This window comes from Zonotrichia leucophrys, chromosome 2, assembly GCF_028769735.1.
Source record: "Zonotrichia leucophrys gambelii isolate GWCS_2022_RI chromosome 2, RI_Zleu_2.0, whole genome shotgun sequence".
Classification (NCBI taxonomy): domain Eukaryota; kingdom Metazoa; phylum Chordata; class Aves; order Passeriformes; family Passerellidae; genus Zonotrichia; species Zonotrichia leucophrys.
The window spans coordinates 99005009-99032224 of NC_088171.1; the positions used below are offsets into that span (position 1 = coordinate 99005009).

The window sequence follows — 27216 nt, forward strand, 5'->3', positions numbered from 1 at the left end:
AGTAACAAAGTAGAGCCTATGTTATGTAGATTTTTTTTCACTCCCTTCATGTAGAAAATAGATTATATTGTGTACTGAGATTCCCCTAGTTCAAAGAACAAAAATTAAGGAAGAAATCTATTTTCAAAAATCAGTGACCAATAAAATGCATTTTTAGCTGCATTAAAAATGAACTGAAGAATAATTTTTGGTGTGGAAGGAATCATTCCTGGGTGAAAACAGATCTTAGGATTCATCTGAAAAATTTAGATGTAGATCTGTCAGACTTAAGGATGGCATAGTTAAAAAAGCAATTTTTAGAGGTCTTGTAGACTTTCCTGTTTCTGTCAAATAAAGTGACATTTCTATCTTTAGCAATTCCATCTTAGAGTCACAGACCAGTAAAAATATACTTGACCTCTTCTACCACTAATGAAGTGAAGACAACGATGCCCCAAAGCAGTATTACTCTATATAGATTCTAAAGTAGACAAAAAAAATCTGTATTAAAAAAACTAAAATCAGTCACATGATGGACTGCAACCAAGAATTTAATACTAGATTTGATATAGGTAATTGTGTTCACTTTTAAACTCTTTAAGGATCTTAAAAGCCAATAAAATTTTATGCTTTATTTATATTTATTTCCTTTTCAGAATGACAAACTATGAATTTTCTTTATATCATACAAGAGTATTTGTCCATAAAAATAAGATGCTGCAATTTTATATTTCATAACATGCTTTCATCCAAAACTTCTAAAATAAAAAAGACAGGATTTTTTTATTAATTATTGCTAACACCTGAAGTGTAAAGAGGAAAAAAAATTTAGAAAAGACTTTAACTGAAAAAGGACATTTTGATGAATCCTCCTTGTCCCTTTCAAAACAACAAATAAAAGAGTAAAAAGGAACTAGTTTATTTTTTTGAGGGTTTTTTTCTCCCTTAATTCTTTGAGAGTAGGAGAAATTTCAGTTTGTAACATCAAAGTTCATGAGTCCTGCAGTGATTATATTAAGCAGCCATCAGAACTAGGAAGCTTAGGAAGGCCCGTGCTATGTCTTAGTGGGAATATAACCTAAAGTATGCTAAATTTATTCTTTTGAATAGGGAATATTAGTCAAAATGTCCATTGTTTGAATCTGTTGAATTCAGTAGATTTCATACTGGTCAAAACAGAGTAAGAAGTCTTCCCCTTAAGTCTTCTTCAAACAGCTTAATTTTATGCAGGAGTATTTTAGTAGCACTCTTAAAACTCTGCACTTTTCAAGATTCTTGGAAATCTCAATCTAAAATAAGCTTATTCCATTGGCATATGGCAGAAGGAAAGACATGTTATTCCGCTGAAAGTTCGGAGAGACTGCAATGTTTGACCTATTTTTTATCCATGATTTGTGGCTTCTAGTTAGATACTGAAGCTCTTCAGAAAGTTAAATAAATAAATATGATTGGAAGTATTTTTAAAGGCCTGGTCTAATTAATTTGCCAAATAATTTCATCACCTTTCCAGGACAGAAAAAATATTTTTTACATTTTATAGTATTTAGTCAGTAGAATATACTTTATGCCATCCAGCTATGCACCATAAGTAAGACTCAACAAAATTGGAATCAGATTACAAACTGTAAAAACCTGTAGTCGTGGTAAGTTTTGGTGAGCATTATATAGCATTCATATTACACACACCCTTGTGTGTATGCTATAGTAATATCTGTCACCAAATATAGGGGATTTTGCACCTTCCCTTCTAACTGCAACAATGCAATCAGCAGGGAAGCATGTAGAATGCAACAGCAAACTTAAATTAGAACTGTGCAACAGAAAACATGCACAACTTTCATGGTATCAGAATAAAGCATATTTTTTTCTGCAGAAAGCACATCAAAGAAACTCCACCCTAACATAGTTTCCTAATAATGGAGGTTTTGGGGTTTTTTACAGATACAGAAGGTAGAAAATCAAGGAAATTGGGCTTTACTCTAAACCACATTTAAATCTCCTGTGAATGTTATGTGGTAAAATCAACATTTTTGACATCTTAATTCAGATGCATGAATTATCTTCCCGCAAAGAACAAGGAGATTAATGAAAACTGTTCTTTCAGAACCTCTCTGATTTAATACCTGCTTATATTCTGCAGCATATCTTGCTCTCATTAAACTGTATACACATGGTTATTTTTTTCCTATTTTTTAATACTTTTATTGAAAATCTTACATGTATGACTAAAAGTCATGGACGATATCTTTCAGTTCCATTACAAAATCTGTCATATATATATATATATGCCTATATATATATATTTCATACAACTAGAAGCAAATCTACTGAATTATGAAACAATGATTGTCTATTAACATGTAACTCAAATTAAGAATGTTGTAGATGATTAAAATTATTTTTCTTTTCTGTTGGAGCTGAAGGCCACTTTCACATAATTAATTGATAATGCTGGGCTGCAAAAATTAAAGAGCCTTAATGATAATTTCCCATCCCCCAGCCTCACATCACTCATACATTAAGATTTCAGTACAAGGATCCTCTCTCAGAAAGAAGTACTTTTAGAGTGAGCATCATTCTCTGTGGAGCACCTTCTGTTCACAAACACAGTTCTGTAAACAATGCAGTGTACCTCAGTAATTGCAGGCAGGTAAGTCATTTCCAGTTAGGTACAAGCAAAAAATTTGCAGGAACAGATTCTAATTTAGGAACTCATCTACATTATATCTAAAACAAAAAAAAATCTGAAATAATACCTAAACCCACTATTTTACTTGAATATATGTCTTATTATCTAGTAATAAATCATGAAAGATGAAGTATAAATATTGTCGGAATCATAAAAAAGTTGTCTTATTCTAAGAAATCCTACTTCAAAATCATACAGTATATTAACCAATAATAGTTGTCCTTCTGTTTTGGCACTCCTGAACCAGCATAGAAATTATGTGTAGTGAGTTAACACCTTGGGGAAATAATACTTATGTGCAGAAGGATCTAAAGATGACCTCTGAAGTTAATAGTTTTACATTGTTTAACATAAGAAAGAAATAGAAAAATCTTTTACTGTGATTCATCAGCAGCAAAAGAGAAGGGAAGAAGAAGAGTGAGGTGTTTACAGTCTTTGAAGCATATAGCATGTTTAACCTTGAAAATTAAATCTTGCATTAAGACACTCCCAGCTACCTCTGCAGTCTTCTTTCAAAAAAATTCAATGTACAAATATCTTCTTTAAATGTCTCAGACTTTGTAATGGCTCAGAAGAACAACTGCACATCCTTGGAGCTGCTCTCCTTTCTGTCGCATGAATGGTGGGTGGCCTTGTTTACTGTAATTTTTCCACTTCCATGCTTCATTTCCTACATTTATCTTAGACTGGAGAAAAATCAGCATGTTCTGACAAGTCTAAAACCATGAGGCAGTAAAATGGACCTGAATTTAGTGGAGATTGGAGTTCCAAAATAAATATAACACTTTATGTCAAACAATAATAAAAAAGGATAAATTCTCCTGTACAAATCAGAAGAGAGAATAAAAAATAGCAAATAGATAGCAACACCTTTTCTATACCTATATGGGCATCACAAAACTTCCCATCCATAGGACTACACCTCCATATTTATAGTTTTATGTGAATTTTAAACTACTTTGTACGTTGACAATACATTGTGGAATTTCTTAGTACAAACAATAATTTCTTGAAAACAACACAGAAAATTACAGAAATTTCTGCTTAAATAGCTCAGAAGAAACACAAAAAATATTTCCTGGGCTTTTGTTTGTTTTCATCAGTCCTTCTGCTTTTGTTCTAGTAAGCTGTATGCACAGAGTAAAGAAAATTTGTTAAAAAAAAACTTGCCTGTGTAAATACAATGTACTGTAATATTGTATTGAGTTATATATTTGAAAATTTGTTTCTTCTTTAAACAAGGACTCTGTATTCTCAATATAGCAATACTGTGAAGGCATCTACAGATGCCAGCTCACTGAGGTGACTGTGTAACATACTCTTGAAAGCGAGTTGCCTCTGCAGGTATTTCAGGGTTGCTATCTATTTGAACGTGGCTGAGCATTTCATTTTATCAAAAATGCCACCAAATGCTCATATTCTGTGTGGTCAGTGCAGTCCCTAGGACAAGTCTAATGAAGATATGTTCCACCAATGCAAAAACAAAAAAAAAACCAAAACCAACCTAAAATTTAAAAAATGGGAAAATATTTACAACTTTCCTCAGTCTTTTAGTTTGAGTTTTCTGTTTTAAGATTCTTCAGTGCATTTTCAGAGAAAGGTTCCAAGGCTAGGAGTATAAGCATTCTGGTCCGGTCCCATACATATCTGCAAGCCTTTTAAAACGAGGGCCCCAGTCACTGAGGTAATCGTAGTTCTGGTCAGAGTTTGAGCTGATGGAATCTAAAGAACTGAGCGACTCCGCCACCGAGCCATTCCCCTCAAAGGCGTACGTCTGCAGGGAGTCATAGGGCGGTGCGCAGGGGTCCACGTCAGCTTCTTTTAGTCTTTCCCAGATAAATTCCCTAAAAATGACATTATCTGGGATACTTTTAAAAGTCGGTCTGCTCAAGAACTGAATCTCAGGTGTCACGTCCCTTCTGGTCTTGGTGTCTCGCATGATGTTGAGGTTCCTCAAGGCAGCCATGTCAAAAGCCTCTGTGTCTTCTTCTCCACCACCCTCATCATCGTACCGGACAATGTTTTCTCTGATATCTCTCTCTTCATCAAAAATGAGGGGCTCTTTTTTCCGTCGCCTCATGGTGACAATCAGCAAGACAAGAACTGGAACAAAGAAAAGCTAGAGTTTTAGCAGTGCCAAAGTTTTCTCCTATTTTTTCTAACGTAGGAAGTAGCCATTAATTTATATGACAAAGACCCAAGGAATTTATACAGTTAGATGTAAGAAATTTGTGCAGTTAGATGTGAAACCTAGCAGATTATGAAACAGCTTTTAAACTATAAGCTTTTTAGACCCTAAGAATCTATTTTCCAAATCATTCAGGATTAGCGTCTTCATTTCTAATTCTAATATCCTATACTGTCTGCTAAGCATAAATTTTACTTCAGTCTGACTATGAAAATCTCACAGCCAAGAAATTATAATAATTTAAAAAAAAAACAAAACGCTTTTCCTGAACTCTTAAATGCCCAGGTGATAAAAGCACATTCATAAATTGACAGAATAATATTTAAAAAATATAGTTTGGAAAGTGATGGCATTAAAGTGTATGATCAATATGTGCTAAATAAAAATAAAGTTTAAAAATTTTATGTTGGAGAACATCGAATTTTTAAGCAATGTATAAAATAGGACTGTCTTAGTTCATGGAATAAAACCACTTCTATGTAAGACCTCACTTTCCTGAAAAGTGCAAAGTGCTGCACTTGAGATTTATGCCTTACATCTAATGACAACTGCTATGGCTACAGTTTACTGGATGAACCAGTGAATTGGTTCAGTAAATTGGTTATTCAATTTTAACCCTTAAATTTTCTTTAAGCTTGAAAGCTAATACTAAACTGCAGTGGCAGCCAAAAGCACTGAAAGAAACTAGCTCAAGTCTCCTCTTGTTCTAATGCAGTTTTGGTAGAGAAACATCACTGGTGACACACAAAATATGGAACAAATATTGTGAATATTGCATCCATCTGTGGGACATGATGGAGTGTGAATCATCCTCCTAGAAAATAATTAATACTATACTGTAGCATCTGGATAACATTTGCTGAGTTAATGACACTCCTAGGAAATCACAGGCATCACTATGACTGAAAAAATAACATTACATTGAAAAGTGTCATTCCACATTTAATTAATCTCTTCTGATTTTATGATTATTTTTAATGTTAAGATTATGTGGTTATATGCATCCATAACATTTTCAATCTTTACTTACAATGCCAATTAAATGCTGCAGAAACATAAGGAAAATCAAAAGCTAAAAGGTGATAGAGATAAAATTAAGCTTGAGGTTCCCTAGGCAGTCTCAAAAGTGGCTTCCACAAATTGCATGATGTGAGACTACCATTCTTGAAAGCCTTTTCATGGAGTGATCTTAAAATGAGTATCAATTAAGTCATTGTGAGAAATTACTTAATATTAGGACCACTTGGCTAGAATAAACCAGTAAATTGTACATGCAAGAAAGCTGTGTATGTCTACAGATGTTATGGTACTAATTGGAATTGGATAAAGCCAGAGATCCCTTTCTGCACTATTTTTATTTCCCTTTGGAGCCACACGTCTAAAAATAAAGCTGCAACTATATATTTTTTCCCCTAAAATTTTTGACAAATATATTAGGCAACAATTCTTTCCTCTTTTCTCAGCAGCTACCAAATGCATATCCAATAATCCATCTACTAATAGCTATCTCATGACTATATGACTACATAATCAACATCACCCTTTCACATATTTTGCCCCTGGCATCTACCTGATTCATCCTCTGTGTATTGAATTCAGAAGCCATCAGTTTGGGGATTTTCCTTTGAACAATATTTACATAAGCAGTTTAATAATATGAAATGTTGACCTTTAAAGTGACATTTGTGAAATTTCAAAACATTCTGATATTTGTATAATAAGCTGTAAATTATACGGCAGAGAACATAAAATTGTCATTAGATACAATTGCACTCCACTTTTAATGTTTTCCCTTATTGTAAAAGATATTTTAAAGTGAAATTACCTTGCTGACAGTACAAATAGATATTTCAAAGAAGATTTCTACTGACATAACTCCTTAATTACTATTTTTAACATTTATTGCCACATTTTTATTGTCATATAAGTAAGCAGCTAATGATTTACTTTACTCAATGAATGTATTTTTACTCTACTGTCCCTCTTAACATACTTCATGCTGAAAGTTAAAGACATGCTAATAAGTGTAAAAGAGGAAACTTAGTAGGAAGGTCTGCCTAAAGGTACAATAAAAATCCAGATACAGTGAATGTTTTATATAGTGTTCCTTCTATCTCTCACACTTGCTTGAAGCCAAGAAAAATATGGAGTCTTTCTAAAGGTTAAATATTTTAGCATTTAGATAACTTTATAAGATTATTAATTTCTAACCTTTCCAGCAGCCATGAACAATAAAGTTTAACCTCTAAATGAACAAAGCTTTAGCTGCATTGCAGGAGCTGCAGAAATTAATACAAGCCCTAAACAATTTTCACTGCTATTTAAATCAAATGCAAATTGTTTCGAAGTTTTTTTCATTTCTCATTAAGTAATGGTGGGCTTTTATTTCCTACATTTATGACAAAAGCAGACATTAAGTCAGTAATTAGGGACCGTCTGAACTTCTAAAAACCTAATTTCATGATTGTTAGAAAAGAAATAATACAGTGAAAAACCTTCAGGCACAAATGAGGGCACTAGATTGGCTCCATACAGATACATCCAACTCATACTAAGGAGATGAAATGACAATACAGATTTTGTATGTGATGTAACAAATAAAAAAGTCAATTGATATTTTAATCTGCTAATTATAAAGTCTTAATAACCAGAATTAACAAAGACTGATTTAAACTAACCTTTTAATTCTTCTGATTTACCTAAATTTTTAGAAATATTGATTTCCTTTAATAGGTACAGTAGCCAAGCAAAAAAGAAAAAATTGTTTGTCTTTATAATAGCTGTGGTAATGCACAGTTTTATCTTTGTATCTAGTATACATTAAATGTTTGTAGTTTCAGTACACCCAAATCAGTCGTTAAAAAAAACACCTTCGAATGCAAGAGTGGATTTTTGCTTTGCCACTTTTCAGTGTGCTTTCTGGAATTACCATGAAATTTCCATTTCGGTATGACCTGGTAATAAGTCAGGTTTAGTTCACCCGAACATATTTCTCTGGTTTAGTATTAATTTTTTCTTTTGTACTCAAGGCAACTGCAGCATAATTGTAAGGAAGCCATAAAAGTCGTGAGAGGCCCTGAGGGGGAAGACTGCATGCAGAGCTACACAGAAAGGCACAGAGCTAAATCACAAGCATTACCATGATTTGTATACACTACACCCCTAAGCCAGGAATTTACTATAGCAATAAGCCACATCAGCTGCGAGCAGATCTGCACACTGGTTTATGCCTTAGGTGTGTCATGATTCATAAAGCTGATGATTGGAGATCCCCAGCCCTCTAAGCAGAACACTAATAACCTATTTAGTTATACCTTGCAGTTGCCAGTACAGTCAGATACAGTTTGGGGATTACAGAGGCCAAGACTCCGGGAACTTGAATTTAATTCCCACTTAACAAACTTCACCTATACCTGTTGTTTAATCAGTTTGGACTGATATTTGCAAAGTGACTGTGACCTTTAAATGCCCATACTGAGTGACCCTAATCAACTCCCTAACTTTCAGAAAACAGCTGCTGCATTTCATATTCAACCATTTTCTGGAAGTGTTGCTTTGGGTACCCCTAGTTAAATGTTTTCCCCCAGTTACACATTTATCACTTTTAAAAACTGCAAGGCCAAACCCTACACATATCACATAGTCACATTCTGTACATGTTGTAATTATTAAGAGAATAGGATTCTTATCACTAGAACTGCTTCTTCTTGTTTACAAATCACAGTTTTGTGTTCTGATTTAATTTGGGTATTTTGATAATGATAACAAATTTGATGTCTTTCAACTGTAAAAAAATGATTCAAAGCTGTATTTTCAAATTTTTTTAATGTATTACCCTTGTAAACTTTAGTGGCACACCAATAGGAAACTTTCTTCAGTCTTCCCAAGAAAATAGGTGACACTAATAGATTACATTCAGAAGTATAAAAGACAATAATTATGAAAAAGTATTGTGATAATATAGCTTTCCAAACAAAAACACTTAACTTCTCAAATGTGATTAGGTTATCTACAGGTGAATATTCTGTTTGTGTGATTTTATGTAAACATTTTATGCTAAACAGTTGTTACAAAAGCAGTTATTGTTTCTAGAAGATGCTAACTGAAAAACAAATTGTCTTGATTTAAATTACTGTATAATTTTCAGAAAAAGTTAAAAAAAATTCTACTTGCTTGCCTCAAAATTATGTGTAGTCCAAAATGAATCAAAACTACCTTTTTTGTATGCTTTTTATGTTTTTTTTTTTCTTTCTGCAAAACTTAGCCTTACTGCATAATTGGAAAACTGTTTTGAGTAATTAAAAAATGCTGGAATTTTCTTGTGAAATAAAATTTAACATTTGAACTCCATCAGTCAGTATGAAGATAGAGTTTTTGGTTTTAAATGTTTTTAGCTTTTAAAAAATATTTTAGTTTGAAAAATTAGCCTATATCGTGTTATATGCAATTATTGTAAAAAGAGTGGAATTTAATAATGTTCTTTCTTCCTTCTTAGAGTCAGTGAAAACATTGGGCTTATCTAAAATTGATTACTTGCTTAAGTAAAAATAGTAACACTAAGAAATCCCACTGAGACATTCCAGGTCTTGGTAAAGACAAATGGTTATGTATGAGCCATAGGGAGATATGGTGCAAGATCAAAAAGTTTATCATACTATAAGAAAGTAAGACCTGGATGAGAATTTAGGACCCTGGTGCCAGAAAGCATGTATTCATTCCATCTATGCAAATTTCATGCTTTCTCTGCTTTACTGGCACCCACATTAGGATAACATTGATTAATGTGACTGGATTTGTACTGCGTGTTAATCTTGGGTTACGAAAAGATATTGATCGAGTAGACTGTATTCTCTTTTCACTGATAAAGTCTTACACAAAATGTGCATCCCTTGTTCCAGTCCTGGAACCATTTGCCAGCAGCTGAAGCCTGTTTTTATGCTATTCTAGTAGATCTTCAGTATTTTTCTCAGGGAATTCAAAGAGCAAAAGTAAATTCCTAGCAATACCACCATGCAGCTGGTCCCAGAAAAAGTATTCTAGGAGCAAATGAGAGAAGCAGAAAATCTCTGGGACCAGACAAGCTGCTGGGTTTCATTGGGCATCAGGGATGCTTAGGTACCTCTTCTTTATGGACACTGGCATGCTGCTAAAATGGGATACAGTACCCAAATGCAGTACTCAAAGCCAGGGTTATCATACAAACACAGCCTAACCTGTTCCTGCAGCTTTGAACTGTACTCAAAAGGAACAGTTTAGACTGGAAGGGATGGTGGCACATACAAACGTCTTTTTAGATAAACAATGTTGATGCCTTCAGACAGATGACTTTGGAAAACGAAAGTCTTTGACAAATAAAATCAGTGATGTGGTGGTAATATGTAAACTTTTTTTACCAAACTCTTGTTCAGAATAACTGGAAAAAAAGCTCATTTGTTGGTTTATTTGTTGTATTTGACCCCTGGTGTACTGAGTAGAATAAGCAAGTTATTTGGTGCCAACATGCTTTGTCTCCACTCAATGGTCTTCATGAAATCCTACTGCTTCTATTTAAGAAAAGTGTATGACCAGACCAAGCTGCATGGTATCTAAAGCAGTTTCCTATGTAATCTTCAGAAACCAGCTTTTCATGTATAACACAAATGGTGAGATTTACTTTTTGGATCAAATGAATTACTATGGTTACAGGTCTTTTATTGCTAAGTATATTGGACTTGAAGTTTAAAGCGGGTGTTTTTCACTGATAGTAATGCCAATTGATATAAGAGAATATTTTTATATCTTTCTGAACTCTAACATTTAGCTTCATGTCCAAATAAAGTTCATTTGTGTACATAAATTGGCTAGAAATGCTACTAGAAAAATGGTATTTAAAAATGTTCATTAAAACTTCTGGCATTCTGGCAATAATTCCCTTCCATTTCTTAAACTTAGGTCTAACCATGTGTTGAGTGAGAATAAAGTCTTATGGTGTTAGATTTTTTTATGTCACGTAGATGGAAAACTTTAGAAATGCCACCTCCTATATATATATATATATAGCTACTGAGTAAGTTGGTTGCAGAGGTAGTGATTTTTATTACTCTGTAAAAAAAGTATGCAACAGGTTTTTCATTTTGGACTGCTTTAGAAACATTTTAGCAGAAGGAACTTTTCCTTCTAATAGTTTCCAGTGACATGAATCAGAGTGTGAAAGGAGACATATCTGTACATGGTAGAAATACTGCCATGGACAGAAGTTTGGACACAAGTCTCTTGTTTTGACCTATGCAAATTACTTTGATAACAATGGCAGATAAAACAGCACTGCGATTATACCAACATAAGAAGATTGTGGTCTTCTCCCTTTCCTTAGACTGGTATGTACAGACAGGGAATAGAAAAATCTCTTAATTGATAGGAAAACGGATGAAAATTCTTTTGTGCTGAACCGGGTACCCTGTTAACATAGGTATTTTCAGACAGAACCCAAAACTTCACTTTTTCTCAACTTATTCTTCATCTTTATTTCTTGATTTGACCCTTTATTCTCCCATGTACTGCTTAATGACTAGGTATTACACGAGAAATGCTAGGCAAACTAGGATGTTAACACTCTTCCCCGCTTTTCTACTGCCTTTTATCTAGTTGCAGTTTCCCTTCTCAACATAAAATCCAGCTGTGCTACCATTTGCAGAAGTGACAAAAGATCACTCTGCAAATGATGCCAATAAATTATGATTCTCATGAGTAAATTGCATCTGTTTTATTTTCTGAATATCTTTTGTTCTCTGCAAATCAGTAAATGTTTAAAAACAGTTATACCTGTAGAAAAGGGACACACTGATACTGGTTAATGGTGAGTATGCCAAACCAGATGCTTCCATAAACTGTACTGTCTATTTCTTAAATATTGCATTTGATGCATGTCAAACTTTTTTTTCTTTTACTGTAATTTCTTATATCTGACTGGAGGCAATTCGATATAGAAACAAATGAACTAAATGGATAATCCCAATCTAAAGGGTTTTTTGTGCTAATGATACAAAATGCTGTTCTTTCTTGAATACTATCTGTGCCTGTCCACAGAAATCAGGGTGGAGAGGAATGTTGAAGTTTATATGCACATATCTTTTGCCATGATGCATTGAAGGGAAAAGAAGGGTAAGAGAAAGAAGACATACCTAGCAGTGTCAAGACACAAGCCAATATTGCTATCAGGGCTCCGGTGCTAAGTCCTGCAGGCAAGATGTATGCTTCTGCATTGCATGTCTGAGCAATACCATCTGCATCACAATCACAGACCCTGATGGTGAGAGTATTAGTGCTACTAAGTGAAGGTGATCCACTGTCCACTATGAATATTGGCAAGTAGAAAACAGACTGTTCCTGTCTTCGAAACCCATTCCTTTTGGTTAATACTGTCGCAGTATTATCTAGATAAAGGAATAAAAAGACAAATTATAAAATATGTGACTTTTCTGAAATACAAGCTTATAAATACTATAGCCTTCTACTTAAAGACTTTATAGAAACATTAAAATTATTTCAACAAGTTTACCTTTCCCAGCCATATACTTTTGAAGCTGCAGAGGTAAGATCAACTGAGAAATCACACACAACTAAACAAGAAGATTTTTAATTTCAATAAAAGAATATTTCAAAAATGCAGAGGTCCATTTGTTTTTAGGTAAGCTCACATTTTCACAACCTGGACAGATAGGTGAAGATGAGATAAATGTAAAAAGAAAAAAATTACCCTTCAGTGATCAGATTAGGTATCTAAATACATGTTTCCAGTTAATTTACAAGCATCAATTTCAACTATTTACAGCTATAGATATCATAATTATGGAAGCAATGACCATATTAATAGGAGAATAGGTTCTGAAGATCAATGAAATATTTTTCAAATGCAAAAAAATTCCCATCCATGCACAAACAAGGTAATTGTGCATGCAACAAAGAAATGCTGTTGTTCTCAGACTCTTCTGAGATTCAAGACGGCTATTATAATCAGACTAAAATGTATAGATTGACAGTGGTCTGAGTTGTGTGATTAAAAAGCCCATGTGTTCAAGAAGATATGTGCAAAACTCACTGTGTACTCACTGAGTTACATCTCCCAGCATGTATAGAAATGTTAATTCAGTCTATCTATCTATCTATCTATCTATCTATCTATCTATCTATCTATCTATCTATCTATCTATCCATAGACAGACATGTTGGTAGTCAGCAAAGTTATCTTATTGTGTCATCTATTATGATCTATCTGGCAAAGTATGCAAACACCTCTTGATATAACATCACACCAGAGATGCATAAAATTAACCAATGTTGAATGAGGCAGCTGCTGCTGGGTCTTGTACCTCCACTGATTTTACAGGCATTACAAAAGTCTAGTATTACTTTTATTAAGTTATAAGTTCTTAGGAAAGAGGGTCTCTTCATTAACTACATTACAGTTTTCATTATGTCAGATTTCTGAACAGTCCTATTCTAATGCACTTTTATTATTTTGACTGTGTTACTGTTAGAAAATTCAGTTTTAAACTGCAAGCTGTTCATATGAAGAAAATTAAGCATTTCATTAACTACATGTAAGGTAAGGCAAGGAAGATCTGCATGAAAGAATTTTATTAGGTCACACATTACACTTACTGAATATTATTCAAAGTCTGCCTGTACAAACAGTGTCCTTCAGTGTCCATATGTTTGTTTTTCTTGTTTTACTAATAGGATGGCTTTGTAGCTCTGGCTAAGTACTGATCCATAAAAGAGCAGTGCAAGAGCAATACCCTGTCTATTTAGTTCTGTTTGCTACAGCTAATAGCTAAACAGCCTGACACGTGCCCAGCTGCTGTACTGTGCAGTACAACTAATGAGGGCAGTAATTAGAGTGTGTTCTCAGATATTTTAAATAACAGAAATGGGATGTCAGTGTGAGTCTTTGAGGAAACAGTCATAAGAAGTCTGTCTAAGTATTATAGGCACCTTTCTTTATCAAAAGCATTCTTCAAAAGGGGACATAGTTACTGAAAAGATGTGTTTTTTCTAAACCAAATAAAACCCCCACAAATCCCAAAAGATCTCCATCTATTGTGCACTCATTTTTTATGCCCTGAGTTATATTAATAAGACATGAATTCCTGGACATTTCTCAGTCACTGCCCCAAGGTAAAATATAATTTAGATAAAAACCCATAAATACATGCAAAAAATGTGAAGAGTGACTGATAAAAAAAAAAAAAAGTAAAGATTTAGATTTGATGCTGCTCTGCTTGGCTCAAGGCTTTAAATGATTCAAGCAACAGCTTAATTCCTTTGACAAATAGTCTACAGATAAAATTATTTGGCAGGCTGATTGTAGTTTATTTCTTTACCACAACAGAAGTTTATGTAGGTCATAGAAAGCATGCTGCATTGAAAATGAAAGGTGCTATTGATGAATATTTACCAAATCAAAGTTTTCTTACCTTTGTTGTCCTGCAATGTAAAATTGTGGTTATTTGCTGCCTCTGCTGTTAAACTGAAGTAGAACTGATGGCCATTTGGTGGGTCATCCTTATCAATTGCACTAATTTTTTGGATCACCTGTTTTGAGATACATCAGGGTTTCATTGAAGCATATGTACATGTACATTACATAACCCCTCTGTTACCTACCAAAATATCAACCCTCCCTCAAGTTCTAATCATCTTGAATTTTGGTTTTCTAATCTCCCAAGCATGTAGAGACTGTTAATGTGTGACTCAACTCTTTACCTGTACCAAATTTATTGGCCAAAGCAATGATCTGCAGGCTCTGGGAGAAAGTTAGGTCCTGTCATTTGCCAGAGCTTGGAGTAATAAACTACATAGCAGTGGAAGAAGTGTGTCTTCTGGATGGCTCTTAGTGTAGTTCTGAGTGGCTGTAATCAATGTTGTAAACCTTCATAAGGGAACCGTGATGTTTCTGAGCATTCGAATTCATGTATTTTTTTAAATATAATGGAAAATAGAAAGGTACATTATATTAATATTGTTTTCTCAAATTTCATTACTAATAGTTTTTAATTAATTTTCTAAAATTCTGTCAAAATCTACCTCTAAAGAAATTGTCACCACTATTTAAAATCCACAAAAATTGGAAACTCCAGCTTTCCGGTCTAGTTCTGATCAGAGCACAGGGAAAACAGAAAGGTACAACAATAAGAGCATGCATAGTCTGTGTTTCTCATGAACACAATCATAGTGGGTTTTTGTCAGAATTTAAATTATGAGGTGATTTTGAAATGTGCAATAAACATCTACCACAGGAAGGACAATACACTGGGAGAGGAACAAAAGCACAAAGTCTTCCTGGAAATGTGCAGGATCTTTGCAGGTGCAACATTTACAAGTTTTCTGGAAGTGGGGGGAGAGACTGAGAAAGTACAGGTATTTTGTGAGGTCTTCCAAAGTAGAGGGGAAAAGGCCAAATATGAGGGACACAAAGGACAAACAACAAGCAATAGATTTAGTTAAGTCTAGGACTACTTGGAAGTCATTTGTGTAGTTGAAAATATAGGAATAAAAAATAGGAATATATTCCCATTGTGAAACTGTGTCCATACTTCCTAGGGGGATTAAAATGTCCACCATTTTCAGAATGGTGAACATTAAGTCTCAGAATGACCTTTGTGTTACTGCTTCCCACTTCTCACAAAAATTAGGAGAAAGTATGTGTTCTCAGTATTATTCAAAATTAGGTGAATTAAGTAAAATTTATCAGTTATACAAAAGAAAGCCAGAGATCTTAACACAACTTTCAACCAATATTTTTTATACCTGGATCTTTCCTACTGTTTGCTTGTACTGTTCATCAGAGGCTCATTCTTACTGTCATAAGAGGATTTTTCTTAAATCTGAAAGGCTTTCATAAGGAATGGCTGATTATCTGGTAAAAATAAACATAAAACCTATCAAGACATACCTGACCCGGCTGAGCATTTTCACAGACAGTTGTCTCATACTCCATGGCAAACTCAGGGGCATTGTCATTGATGTCAAGGATTGTGATGGCTACATAGCCTCTCCCAATCTGCGCTGGATTCTCTACAGGAAAAGTCCAATAAAACAATTAAGAGGAGATCCTTGCAAGTTATTCTGAAGGTCATTATCTTTTTTATTTGCATTCTTCTTTTGGATATGCATGTCAAATCAATTATAATCCCTCTCTCAAATACAAAGGAAGCTCTTGTCTTGGTCTTCTGGACCAACATTTATGTACTCCAGCTGCTTCAATTAATCAAAGATTTTACTCTCAGGATAAACTGGAAATCTTACTCACTAATCACAGCAATGAATCAAATCACATGGAAGGATAAAAGCAAGATGATGTAAAATCATCACCAAGCTAGCCAGAATATCACTATTCATATGGAGAATAGCACGATTATTAGAGGTTAAACTTTTTTTTTTCCTGAACTTTAGATGGATCCATCTATTGAGAAGTCAAAACCAGAATTTTATCAGTTATGTATAAGAGAAAAGAAGAGAAAACTGCATTCTGAAGCAAATATCAAAGTATTTAAAGCATACACACACTAAGTATTTCAATACTGTCATTAACATGTTGAACACCTTAAATATGAATCACATCCTAAACTGGTACACATCTCTAGCTAAACTATGAGTATGTTCATTGCCCAATGTCATACTTTAACCTTAAACAATAATTATATTTTGGACTAAGCATAGAGACATCAGTGAGTGCAATACTTATTTTGCTTCTCTTTCAGAGGAGGGAAAAGAGTTGTTATAATCCTTTTTCACCAAAAATTATTATATTAATGTTACAGCAGGACAAAATAAAAATCTACACAAAATTTCAAACATGTATTTTTTTTTATAATGTATTGCAGCCTCCTTTTAATAAATATTTTAAGCATCCAAATGTCAATCACAAGGTGGGAGTTTTTTGGCTGTTTTTTATATCACATGTGAAATGCCAGAGAAGCAAGCCTTTTTGACACCAAATTTCTCCTCTGCAGGCATAAATATGAATTAAAGCAGTACAAGTTTTTACTTCTGCTCCTAGACCTTCATTCATTTCAGGTATGCCCCTTGTCTACCTCATCAGTTTTGCTACCACCCAGGAAAAATTTTGTTTTCTGTTTTGTGTTTTTAGACCAAAATACTACTTGTGATAAGAGAAGATAGATTCATAGAGACACTAAACGATAAATCTTAACTTTCAGGTTGAATGCTAAATTGAGCACAGGAAATCAAGAAGTGATGATTTTTAGAATAGCAAGCCAGAGAACTGATAACTTTTTATTATCACAGCCCAACAGAGTAGTAATAAAGATAAAATTTGAAGATTTAAATTCTTCAAATATAAAAGTACTTTACAAAATGTATTCAAAGGAGAACAAGTTTATGTTCTAACCTGCATTAGAGGAATTCTTGTATTGATTTGAAATACTACATTTTTTAACACTTTTCATTTTACACCAGAAAAAGATACCAAATACAAAATAACTTCTACAGTGGTATCTTAGAGTCAGGAAAATGAAACCACATTGGCATTCACATCCCCTTTTTTTTACAGCTTTTAAGAATGCTGTGGCTGACCAACAGCAATCAACTGTGAGCACCCTCACTGAGATGGGGTAACCACTCTCCCCTATCTTCCATATCACCTTTCCTGTAATGACACTTACTGTGAGACTGCTGACTGAACATATTTCATCTTCCTTTGTATTTGTCTTTCAGAAGACAAAAGAATACACAAGGTGTGAAGCAAAGGAAAAAGGAAACACCTAAACTGTTGTATTTTTATAATTTGATCATATAGATTTCTTTTGCATTAAGCAATATGTTATTTTTATCTGCCATAGTTTGCAGCTGCCAGAATTTCTCTTAGTGAAGCTCATCAAAACCAAGCCTGAAGCTTTACACACAAACTGTCGATAAAAATCTTCCTATGGATACTTACGACTTTCCATGGCCAAAACTGTGATATTATGAACAGCATTAGTTTCCCTGTCCAAAGATTTGGCAGTTGTAATGACTCCACTGTTGGCATCAATATTGAAATACCTCTCCAGATCCGTGTTTCGATCTATCGAATACCTAGGTAAATGATGAAAGAAACTTTTCATTTATGCTCATTTACTGCTTGTAAAAACATTTCACTGATTTCTTATTAGGAGGAAAGCACTTCCACTGTTTCCTTAGTTTGAGCATTGCTCAGTCCAATTTCCCTGGGGCATTGAGAGAAGCGAATTCACTTGCAAAGGTGAAAGAATTACACAGTGACTTGTGCTGAAAGTGGCAGGCTACACTCCCAGAGTGTCATCTCAAGTGAGGTTACAAGTATTCCTCTGTCTTTTCTTTCTTCCTCTATGCTGTAAAACAAACTCAGGAATTAATCAAATAGCATCCTCCTGAGAACCAGCTAAGGAGAAGATGAGATGGAATTTGCTACAGGGTTCTACCAGCCGGGCACCGATCCCATGGGGCTGGCAGTCTGAGCACAGAGCTTTCTATCACCAGCGCAAGAACCCCTGAGTCACCCAGAGCAGCAGGGGAAGAGTGAAAAAGGGAAGATGATGCAGCCTTAGGTCAAGGGATTGCATGTCATCACTGTCAGCTTACAGTGCTTTACTGCCATTAAACAAACACAGGCTCATGCCCTGAACTCTTTGGTTTAACACATCTTTACCTCCCAATTTGTTTTAGGAAGGGGAGCTCCTTAGGAGCTCCTTAGCAAACTGAAAATTGCATAAGAAAAAAGGTCAAAACAGCTGTGGGTGATATTCTTATATCCCTTTTGAGAGTAAGGGACAGCTCATTAGGCAGATTTAGATTTACAACTGGAGTATTTTTGACATTAGATTTATAAATGGGTCAGATTCTTGTACTCTCATTTAGGTCGAGTATGTACTCCAGAGCACTTCCCTACACTCACGATGGATTAAAATGTCTGAACCAGATCAAGTGTGATCATTGCAATTACTGACACACTGATGATATATTAGATTATTGATATAATATAAAACAAATTCTTTGAACAACATGGAAAGAAAGAATTATGCAAGACAATTAAAAAATGTGACTTCCTAGACATAATGATCTTATGAAACTATTTTTTTTTGTTCTATGTTCTAATATACATCTTCTTTACTGCTTTACTGTGTTTTTATCTTTGCCTCCTAACTGTATAATCTAAGTGAAGAACCTTGTTACATAATTAGAATTGTTTACCTGTATTATGTCACAGTGAGAGAGAGAATAATGAGTTGTAGCAACAAAAGTAATAGCAGTTTTTGTGGATTACTGCTTTCCCTCTTTCACTTTCTCTTTTCTTTTTTCATTTTGTCTTAACTGTAGGCCATTTTTCACTTTATTTCTTGCCAGCACTGTTGTTTATTTGGTCAGCAGTGTTCTACAGCTGCTTTGAGGCTGGCAAGTTTCCCCATGAGACCATACCTGTCACCTCTGCTATGTAGTCAATCTAGGCAGGCCTCACAGCTGAGATTCAATCTCCTGCCAGATTTCCCTTAGAAATCCTTAGATTTCCCAGTTATTAAGGCTGTCATTATGCAACTTGAACAGTCAAAGGAGAAGGAGAAGAAAGAGAAGGAAAAGGAGGAGATGGAGAGGTGAGAAATACAAAAAGGAAGAAAGCAGTAAACGAGGGAGACAAGGAGGGAGACAGGGAAGGAGGGCAGAAAAGCAAACAAGTTATATAAATTGGATGATCTCCTTATGAAACAAGGAGAAAAATAATTCTATGCATAGGAAGCAGTTTCCCTTATTTATAAGCTTTGTATCCATACTAAAATTCTAAAAAAAATATTTTAAATATATTTAATCCTTTAATTCCTCACAGCCATAGTACTTGAAAATCTTTGAGCTGCAGGGGTTTTAAATCCTTTATTTAAGATAGTTCAAACATCAATAGTTCTCTGGTTCTTATGAGATAGCCTCTTATTTTCAAAACATTTATTATTTTCCCTAGTCTTTGGTATTGTCAAGGTTCTGTGTCTGATCTTGTAATTTCAACATTTTCTGAGTTGTAACAAATCTAGATTTTAATCAGTATAAATATAATCCAATGTTTGGAAGTTGGAATACTTATTTATAGATTAATAGTTTAAACTCCTTAAACAGATCACGAAAAGTTTTATACATTAATCCTCCTTAGCACATTCCAATTTTAGGTGAATCTGTCTCTGATGTATCAGAGCATATGTAGAACAGCTTTAAATTATATTATCTTTCAGTACCTTTGACCATATACATAGCAGGTTCACAAGCACACAGATAAATCCTCACTACTTTTCTTTTTTCCTCTTCCTCAAATTCCAAGAAACTTTGAAGCAGAAAGAATCTTCAAGGTATTAGAGGGTGATATTATTATTTTTTATGCTGGAATTGTAAAAATTAACCAGATCAAGGCCAATAAAGTCATCTTTATGTTTACAATGGAGTCTAAGCATTCTGAGCATGGCCTACATTAATGGAACTGTGTTTAAGCCTATTCTAAATGTTTCTGGTAACCAGATATTATACACCAGATGCTAACATTAGTGCCAGAAAATACTGACACAGCAAAGATAAATTTCACAAGTAAATCCATGCCAAACATTCATCTAGGACTTGTTTATACATGATAGGAATCATCTACTTTGAATAAGTTGCAAATATATAACGAAAGAGATAGAACACTTGCATCACCTGTAGGAGTGACACATATGCTTTACTTTTGCAAAAGATCTCTGCTTTAGAAATTTCACTTGATTCCCAAGTTCATTTTCAATGCATGAAAGGAAAGACTTAACATTACGAAAACAAATACCCACAATGATCTTTCCTATGTATGCCCTAAGTGAGCAATAAAAACAAATGAAACAGTACTAACTTTTAATTGTGTCGGAGTTCCTCCCCCTGCAGGTGTTTAAATTCACAGAGTTTCTAAGTTATAACCATTACTCTCTAGATCCTTTGCATGCTCCTTTGAGAATGAATATTACTATTCTGCGTAAGAAAAATAACAAGTAGCTCATTACTGGTGTAGCTAAGGTGGTGAGTCTTTGCCCTTGAGCTCTGACCTTAGATACAGGCAACCATAAGATTGAGTATTTGTGTTCTCCTATGGTTTCTCAATGATGTTGGACATTATATTGTGGAAGACTTGCAGGTTTGTCAGACACTGATGACAAAGGAAGAGGGCCTTGACAGTATATGAATTTCTACTGATCATACCTCTTCCCATTCAAATGGAAGATATTTGGCTGCAGCAAAATTTACAAAACCAAAAGCCTCTAACCACCCTGAGTAGAACAGGATGCATCTCATCCTGTCCACTTTTCTCATGCAAAAAGTTTTTATTAATGTTTCCAATTTATGTCCTATTACATTCTCATTCCTAGTGCACACAGACTATGAATCATTATTCAAGCATACGTGTATAATATAGATATGATTTTTTATCCTGGTCGATTTAAGAGAACATAACTTGCTATAGATAATAATAGACTCTTCCTAAGCTTAGAGAGTAATAAATATGAGCGATTTTTCAGGTGATTTCTTCCCTTTGGGATTCTGAAGTGATATCTTCTCTTTGTTTCACAGAGATTTCAACTTTTTTTTTTTTTTCAGAGATTCTGTAGTTCAGGTTATAAAAGTTATGCAAACTCATAGAACATCTGAATCTCCCTCTGCAAAGGAATAAAGCTTATTAATGATTTGCAGTGTAACCAAATCCCCTCCCACCACAAGATGAACAATTTCGATGCAAAGGTTGCATAAATAATTAGGAACTCTTGCAATTACCTGACAGGACTGTTTGAGGCATCGGGATCATGGGCTGCTACAGTTCCAATGATTGTGCCAACCTTTGCTGCTTCGGACACCACCATGGAGTACAGACGGGAGGTAAACACAGGTGGCTCATCAACGTCCTCTACAATTATCTTCACTGTTGTCATATCACTGAAGGGCCCCAGACTCAGGAAACGAGGGTCAACATGCATATTGGCTGCTTCTATCCTCAAGGTATAGCTTGTCTTAGCTTCAAAATCCAGCTCCTACACAGGAAAAAAAATTATTTGGAAAATTTATTATTCAGTGATGTTGACGCAAAACTATTTTGCTTAAAAATTTCAGTAAGTATAAAATGAAAATATCTTTGCCATTTGTATGCAACCATCACTTTTGATGACAGACCATAGTTCATGGATAATTTTTCAGCTTTCTCAAAAAACTATTTGCAGTGTCTCACTAATGAATATTCCGCAATGATTTAAGTGATAAAGATAGTTCTACCTTGTAAGTGAAACAAATTTTTAAGATAATTGCAAAAATTTCTGTAACTTCTGTGAGGACCAGATTCTCACTGATTATTTCACTATTGTGAATTAATTCTTATTTTTGTCCTATTAATATTTTATCTAAGCTTATGGTAAATAACATGTGACATACTACCCAGATATAAGAAGTCAATATAATCTTTACAGGTTACTTACAGGTAACCTCATTCATATAATTGTAAGTGAGATTCTTTTCTGTCTTGAATTTCTTTTGAATTTATTGGGTTTTGTATAGTATTTGGATTGAATAAACAATATTTTCTCCAATATGTTATAAATTTGAGTAGAAAATGTGGCAATGACCTAAATTACACTGCTTATATCACAATATTTTGTACTGAGATGAAGTGTGGAGATTGCTTTTGTTTGTTTTGCTTATTAAGCAAAATACATGCAATTTTTTATACCTTCCTTCTGTTTTAATTTTCTTCAAAGGAAGTTTCTTTTCAAATAAATACTGCATTAGAATCAAAAACTACCCCCCATAAAAATGAGACATCTGTGATCTGAGGATATTCAGATTTTTCAGAAAGAAAATTTTATTTGAGAAAAGTAAAATTTTAGCACAGAGGTCATTACTGAAAGAAAACATCAAGTTAATAGTAGAACCTTTTACCCTCTATCTATAGTCTTAGTTTGACAGCTTGCACCAAGCAACCAACTAAATATTCCTTTGTAATTCCAAATTTAATCATTGTAAACCAGCAGCAAAATACTGAAGCACTTTTAAAGCTGCAATCTGGTTACTCAACTATGTCTTCAAACTATAATTCCAAGTGTATAAAACAGATTAAAAATGTTTTTCTGCAGTTCTGCTACTGAATACATCACAGGGATCTGAGACGTGCTTGCAAATTAATTCTCCAGCATCTGCAAAACATTCCAGTATTCACTCAGAGGAGCAGCAGAGGTGAAACACACATCTGTTGACCTACAAGGGCCTAAGTTCTCCATCTAGTTACAGTCGGATAAATCCCAAATGAGCATCTTAAAGTCGGTGATTATGTTGATGCGATAATGCAGCTGCAAACCGTCTAGAGTCAAACATGAAAAATGAATTGCAGCACAACACACTCAGAAAGGCACTGAACTTTTACAAACTCTGTGTGGCAGCAAAAGGCTTCTCCAAATAGGAATACTTGTGATCCTCATATTATGCAAGCACTTCTTGCACTGAATCAAAGCTGCAGTATCCACAGCTCTTGGAAAACAGATATAGAAATAGAAAGTTTGTCTGGATACTGCTCCCTGTACTGGATACAACTGGTCAGCATTCATTAATAAAGCATGTATAATATTTTTTTTTATTTTCACTTTGGTTTTATATTTAAAGGACAATACATGTGTTTTGTAAAACAACCTCATAGCCATAATGCAAATGCAACGTGATGTTGGAATGATGAAAATGCCTCAGAAACTTCATTCTGTGGTGATAACAACTAGGCAAGTGATATGATCAGATGAGGAGCAAGGTTAAAGAGTGGACAAACTCTTAAGACATCTTAAGGCATTACATTATCTAATAAAAGCAAACTAATTAAAAAATTATGACCTGAAAAACAGCATAATAAATAAAGAAATGATAACCCAAAAAATGTGAAAGGCAAAAGGCTAACATTTGTTGAATTATAAAAACCCAAAAAAAACCCAAAAAACCCCACTAAAACCAAAACTTCCCCTCAAAAAACAAAAGCACTGACCCTTTCATAAACAGTATATTTTAAATCAGAACATACAAAAGTATGTAGTGGAGAAAAGAAAGCTAATTTATCCTCATGGTATCTGCTGAAATTGGGTGATTGTGATTACAGTGATACCTAATCAAACACATGAAAATTTGTCATGAGGCTGCAGAAAATATAGCTTCTTCTGACAAACTAATGTCAACAGCACAGTCCTTCAAAGTAAAAAGAATTATGAAATTTCTGATTTAATAGACAAAATTTGTACCATATATGTAATTGGAAAAAATATACAAATTTTAGTTTTGTTTTAATACACTAGTACAATAAAAAATAAATACTCTTCAAATTAATTTTAAGACACTCACATATCTCTATATTGATTAAAGAAAACTACTTTAGATCTTTATTAACTGAAATCATAAAGAAGCGTATTTTGATATGAATTTTTATTATGAAGGAGTATTTGACTAGTAGGGAATTCACCAAAAATACACACTCATGAGTAAAGTATTTCCTCATAGAAAAGGATGAAAAACTAACAGTGGTGTAAATATGTATTCTAAACAGTCTTACTAAGTGTATGTTCAACCTTCTCTAACATAGCTATGTACATCTGAGAAAACCACCATATGGTCCTCAGTGTGATTGCAGTGAAATTCTTCCAGGAAAGCTATCAGCTGGTGATGCCTGCTTTACACCAGTCACTCACTAGTAAGGGAATCTCAGTAACTGAAAGAAGTAAACATCTGCTCTTAGCAACATGAATCCTTCTGTAGGATTCCCTCAGATATATTCTGGTACCCAATGCTGCTGGCAGCATTCAAGATAGATAAAGATCCTTGGTAATGAAAAATAAGAAATTTTTTTTTTTAATTGAATCTATATACATACACAGTGGAGATGGTGTTTAGAAGAGGGTGATTATGGAGGGACAAATGCATTTTACAGTAATCTGTGATTTTATTGCAGTGGCAATAATGTTATTTCCAGTTCTTTCTAGCAGAGCCTGTCTTCTGTGGGGTGTGACAAGGTCTACAAAAGCTACAGTCAACATCTTCAATCTGTTTCTCTGAGATATACAACCTCAGGTCCTGTGGGGAATACAGAGGTATCAATCAGAGTTTGAGGCAGAATATAATCTTGGAAAAGCAAACAAAATATCTAAGATATAATTAACGTGCAAGAGCTCTTAACCTGGCATAAATATTTTAACATTTTTTAGATAATATAATGAAGAAATTGCATGCCACACACACCCATGAGAGACAGAGAAAGTGACCTGAAAAGATTTTTTTTTTTGTTATTTCTTCTTATCTAATTATCATTGGTGTCTATTATACAGACATTATTTAAATGGCTTTTGGATCATGCCTTCATTATTTTCTGCTATAACAAAAGCACAAGATTCCAGTGATGGAACACCAACTTAAGAGACTGCAAATTACTGCAGCAATGGTGAAGGTTAAATGGACAACATATACTTCAGTCCTTCAGTACAGTGAATAGAACTTAACAACTTCATTAATATCTGTGCATTAGTCTTATCTGATTAGATCCCATGCAGGATCCATATCTTTCCTTTTGTGAGGTCTGTATCTTTTTTTCTTCTTTTCCTTTTAAAGGGTAAGAATTTTATCCTCTCTGAAGGAAAACAAGTCTTCTATTTTAGAGAGGCTGAATATCAAGTTATAACTCACAGAAAGCCCATTTTTATAATGCTCACTTTTATTGCATGGTAACTTTGTAATAATGTACTTTTCAGAGGTGAAAATCCCATTTTTAAGCCCAGTTGAGGTTTTATATTGAAAACTGCAGTACATCAAACAAATGCACACAATCTCTCAAAGGAACCAAGGAAGCTTCAAGCTCTTACATTGTAAACTCTGATATAGAATTGAAAGAAAAATTTCTAGCTAAAAAAAAAAAAAAAGAAATGTTAACAGTAATGGAAAGATAGCTTTTCACTCAAAAGCTTATGTATAAACCCTCTCCTTTCCCCTCCCCCATTTTGTAATTGCCAATATTGCTTTTAGAATGAACTCAGGTTTTAAAATAATCTCTTAGCAGTCAATTTCTATGAGAAAGTATGCTACAACAATATTTTTGCCTTTAACATGCATACCAGTTAGTGATATTGTGTTGGGGCTGTGTACTGAGGGTAGAAATGAAGGCAAAGTTAGCAAGAACTCTGCCATGGGAAATCTTAATGCTTGTCACTTTCTGCAATAAGACACTGCAACCCTCACTCTGCAGAATATTTAGGGGTCTTCAGTCTTTTTCCCCCCTCCCTTTAATCCACTAAAATCTCTCCATAGAGTTCCAAATGGCTTGAATCACATCTCATAACATTTCAAAAAGTCACATATGGTACATAAATATACCTTGCAGCCTTTTTTAATATTAAATTATCGTAACTACTTTACCAAATATTTGATAAAAGTGTAGGTGGATACAGAGCATCATGTTTTTATCTTTAGATATTTTGCTACTAAACTATTAATATTACTGAAGTGTAATTTGAGCCTGCTACTTGGTGGATAAAGTGAGATCTGTACTTAAATGATGCTTTTTTTAGTACACTATTTCTAGGAATAGTGCTTTGGAAACCACAAGAAATAAGGGTTTGTGTATGTACTTTGCTTAGAAAGCAAAGGCAAGACTCCATTCATGTGTATTGCAATTTGATTCTGTCAAAAATCAACATGAATTCACTTCAAAATTGTACATAGCTTAGCATGGACACTTCAGAATCTGTTGTATGAATTGACTGAATCATCATTTGCTTCCATAAATGTTTCTTCAATTCTAAGATTTCTACTGCAGAGGAAAATCTGACACATTTTTTCAAACTCCAATATATGCAGAAAAATTATGCTTTTTCTCCAAACACCCTCACTACTGTGAAATTGAGTTATGCAAATGATCAGAGTCCTTACTAACGGAGCATTGATAGCAGTATGCAAATTACAAATGAAACCACAGGAAGGAATTGATCCTACTCTACAGATGGAGAACTGAGTCACAGTGTGAACGAAGAAAAAAATTTGAGATACTTCTAAGAAATATAAATGCCTGATTCCTTTTCATAAACTCTACAACTCTTATTTTTCTGAAAAGATCACATAAGATGGATGTTTTCCTAAACCCAGCTTAAAGGCAATTTACACATCTAGTTTAGTTTTACTTTGAAATTGGCAGCCCATGGCTTTGACCTGTGCACTCCTCACTGAGTTAAAAACTGGCCAGGCTCAGAGAGTTGGTAGTGACTGGAGTTACCTTCAGTTGCCATCCAATCACTGGTGTTCCCCAGGGCTCAGCGTTCAGTCCAGTCCTGTTTAATATCTATAAATAATT

The 27216-nt window shown here is 34.1% G+C and overlaps 1 protein-coding gene across 2 annotated transcripts in view; it reads right to left on the reverse strand.

The window, feature by feature from the left end:
• Nucleotides 1–709: 709 nt before the first annotated feature.
• Nucleotides 710–27216, reverse strand: part of CDH7 (cadherin 7) — an 84995-nt gene continuing 58488 nt past the window's right edge. For both annotated transcript variants that reach the window (XM_064705776.1, XM_064705775.1), the window contains exons 7-12: nt 21642–21895; nt 17797–17933; nt 15790–15911; nt 14312–14429; nt 12017–12268; nt 710–4771 (exon numbers count right to left, since the gene is read on the reverse strand). In XM_064705776.1, the coding sequence (XP_064561846.1) occupies nt 4278–4771; nt 12017–12268; nt 14312–14429; nt 15790–15911; nt 17797–17933; nt 21642–21895 (1377 nt within the window). In that variant the 3' untranslated portion in view covers nt 710–4277. The remainder of the gene's footprint in view (nt 4772–12016; nt 12269–14311; nt 14430–15789; nt 15912–17796; nt 17934–21641; nt 21896–27216) is intronic.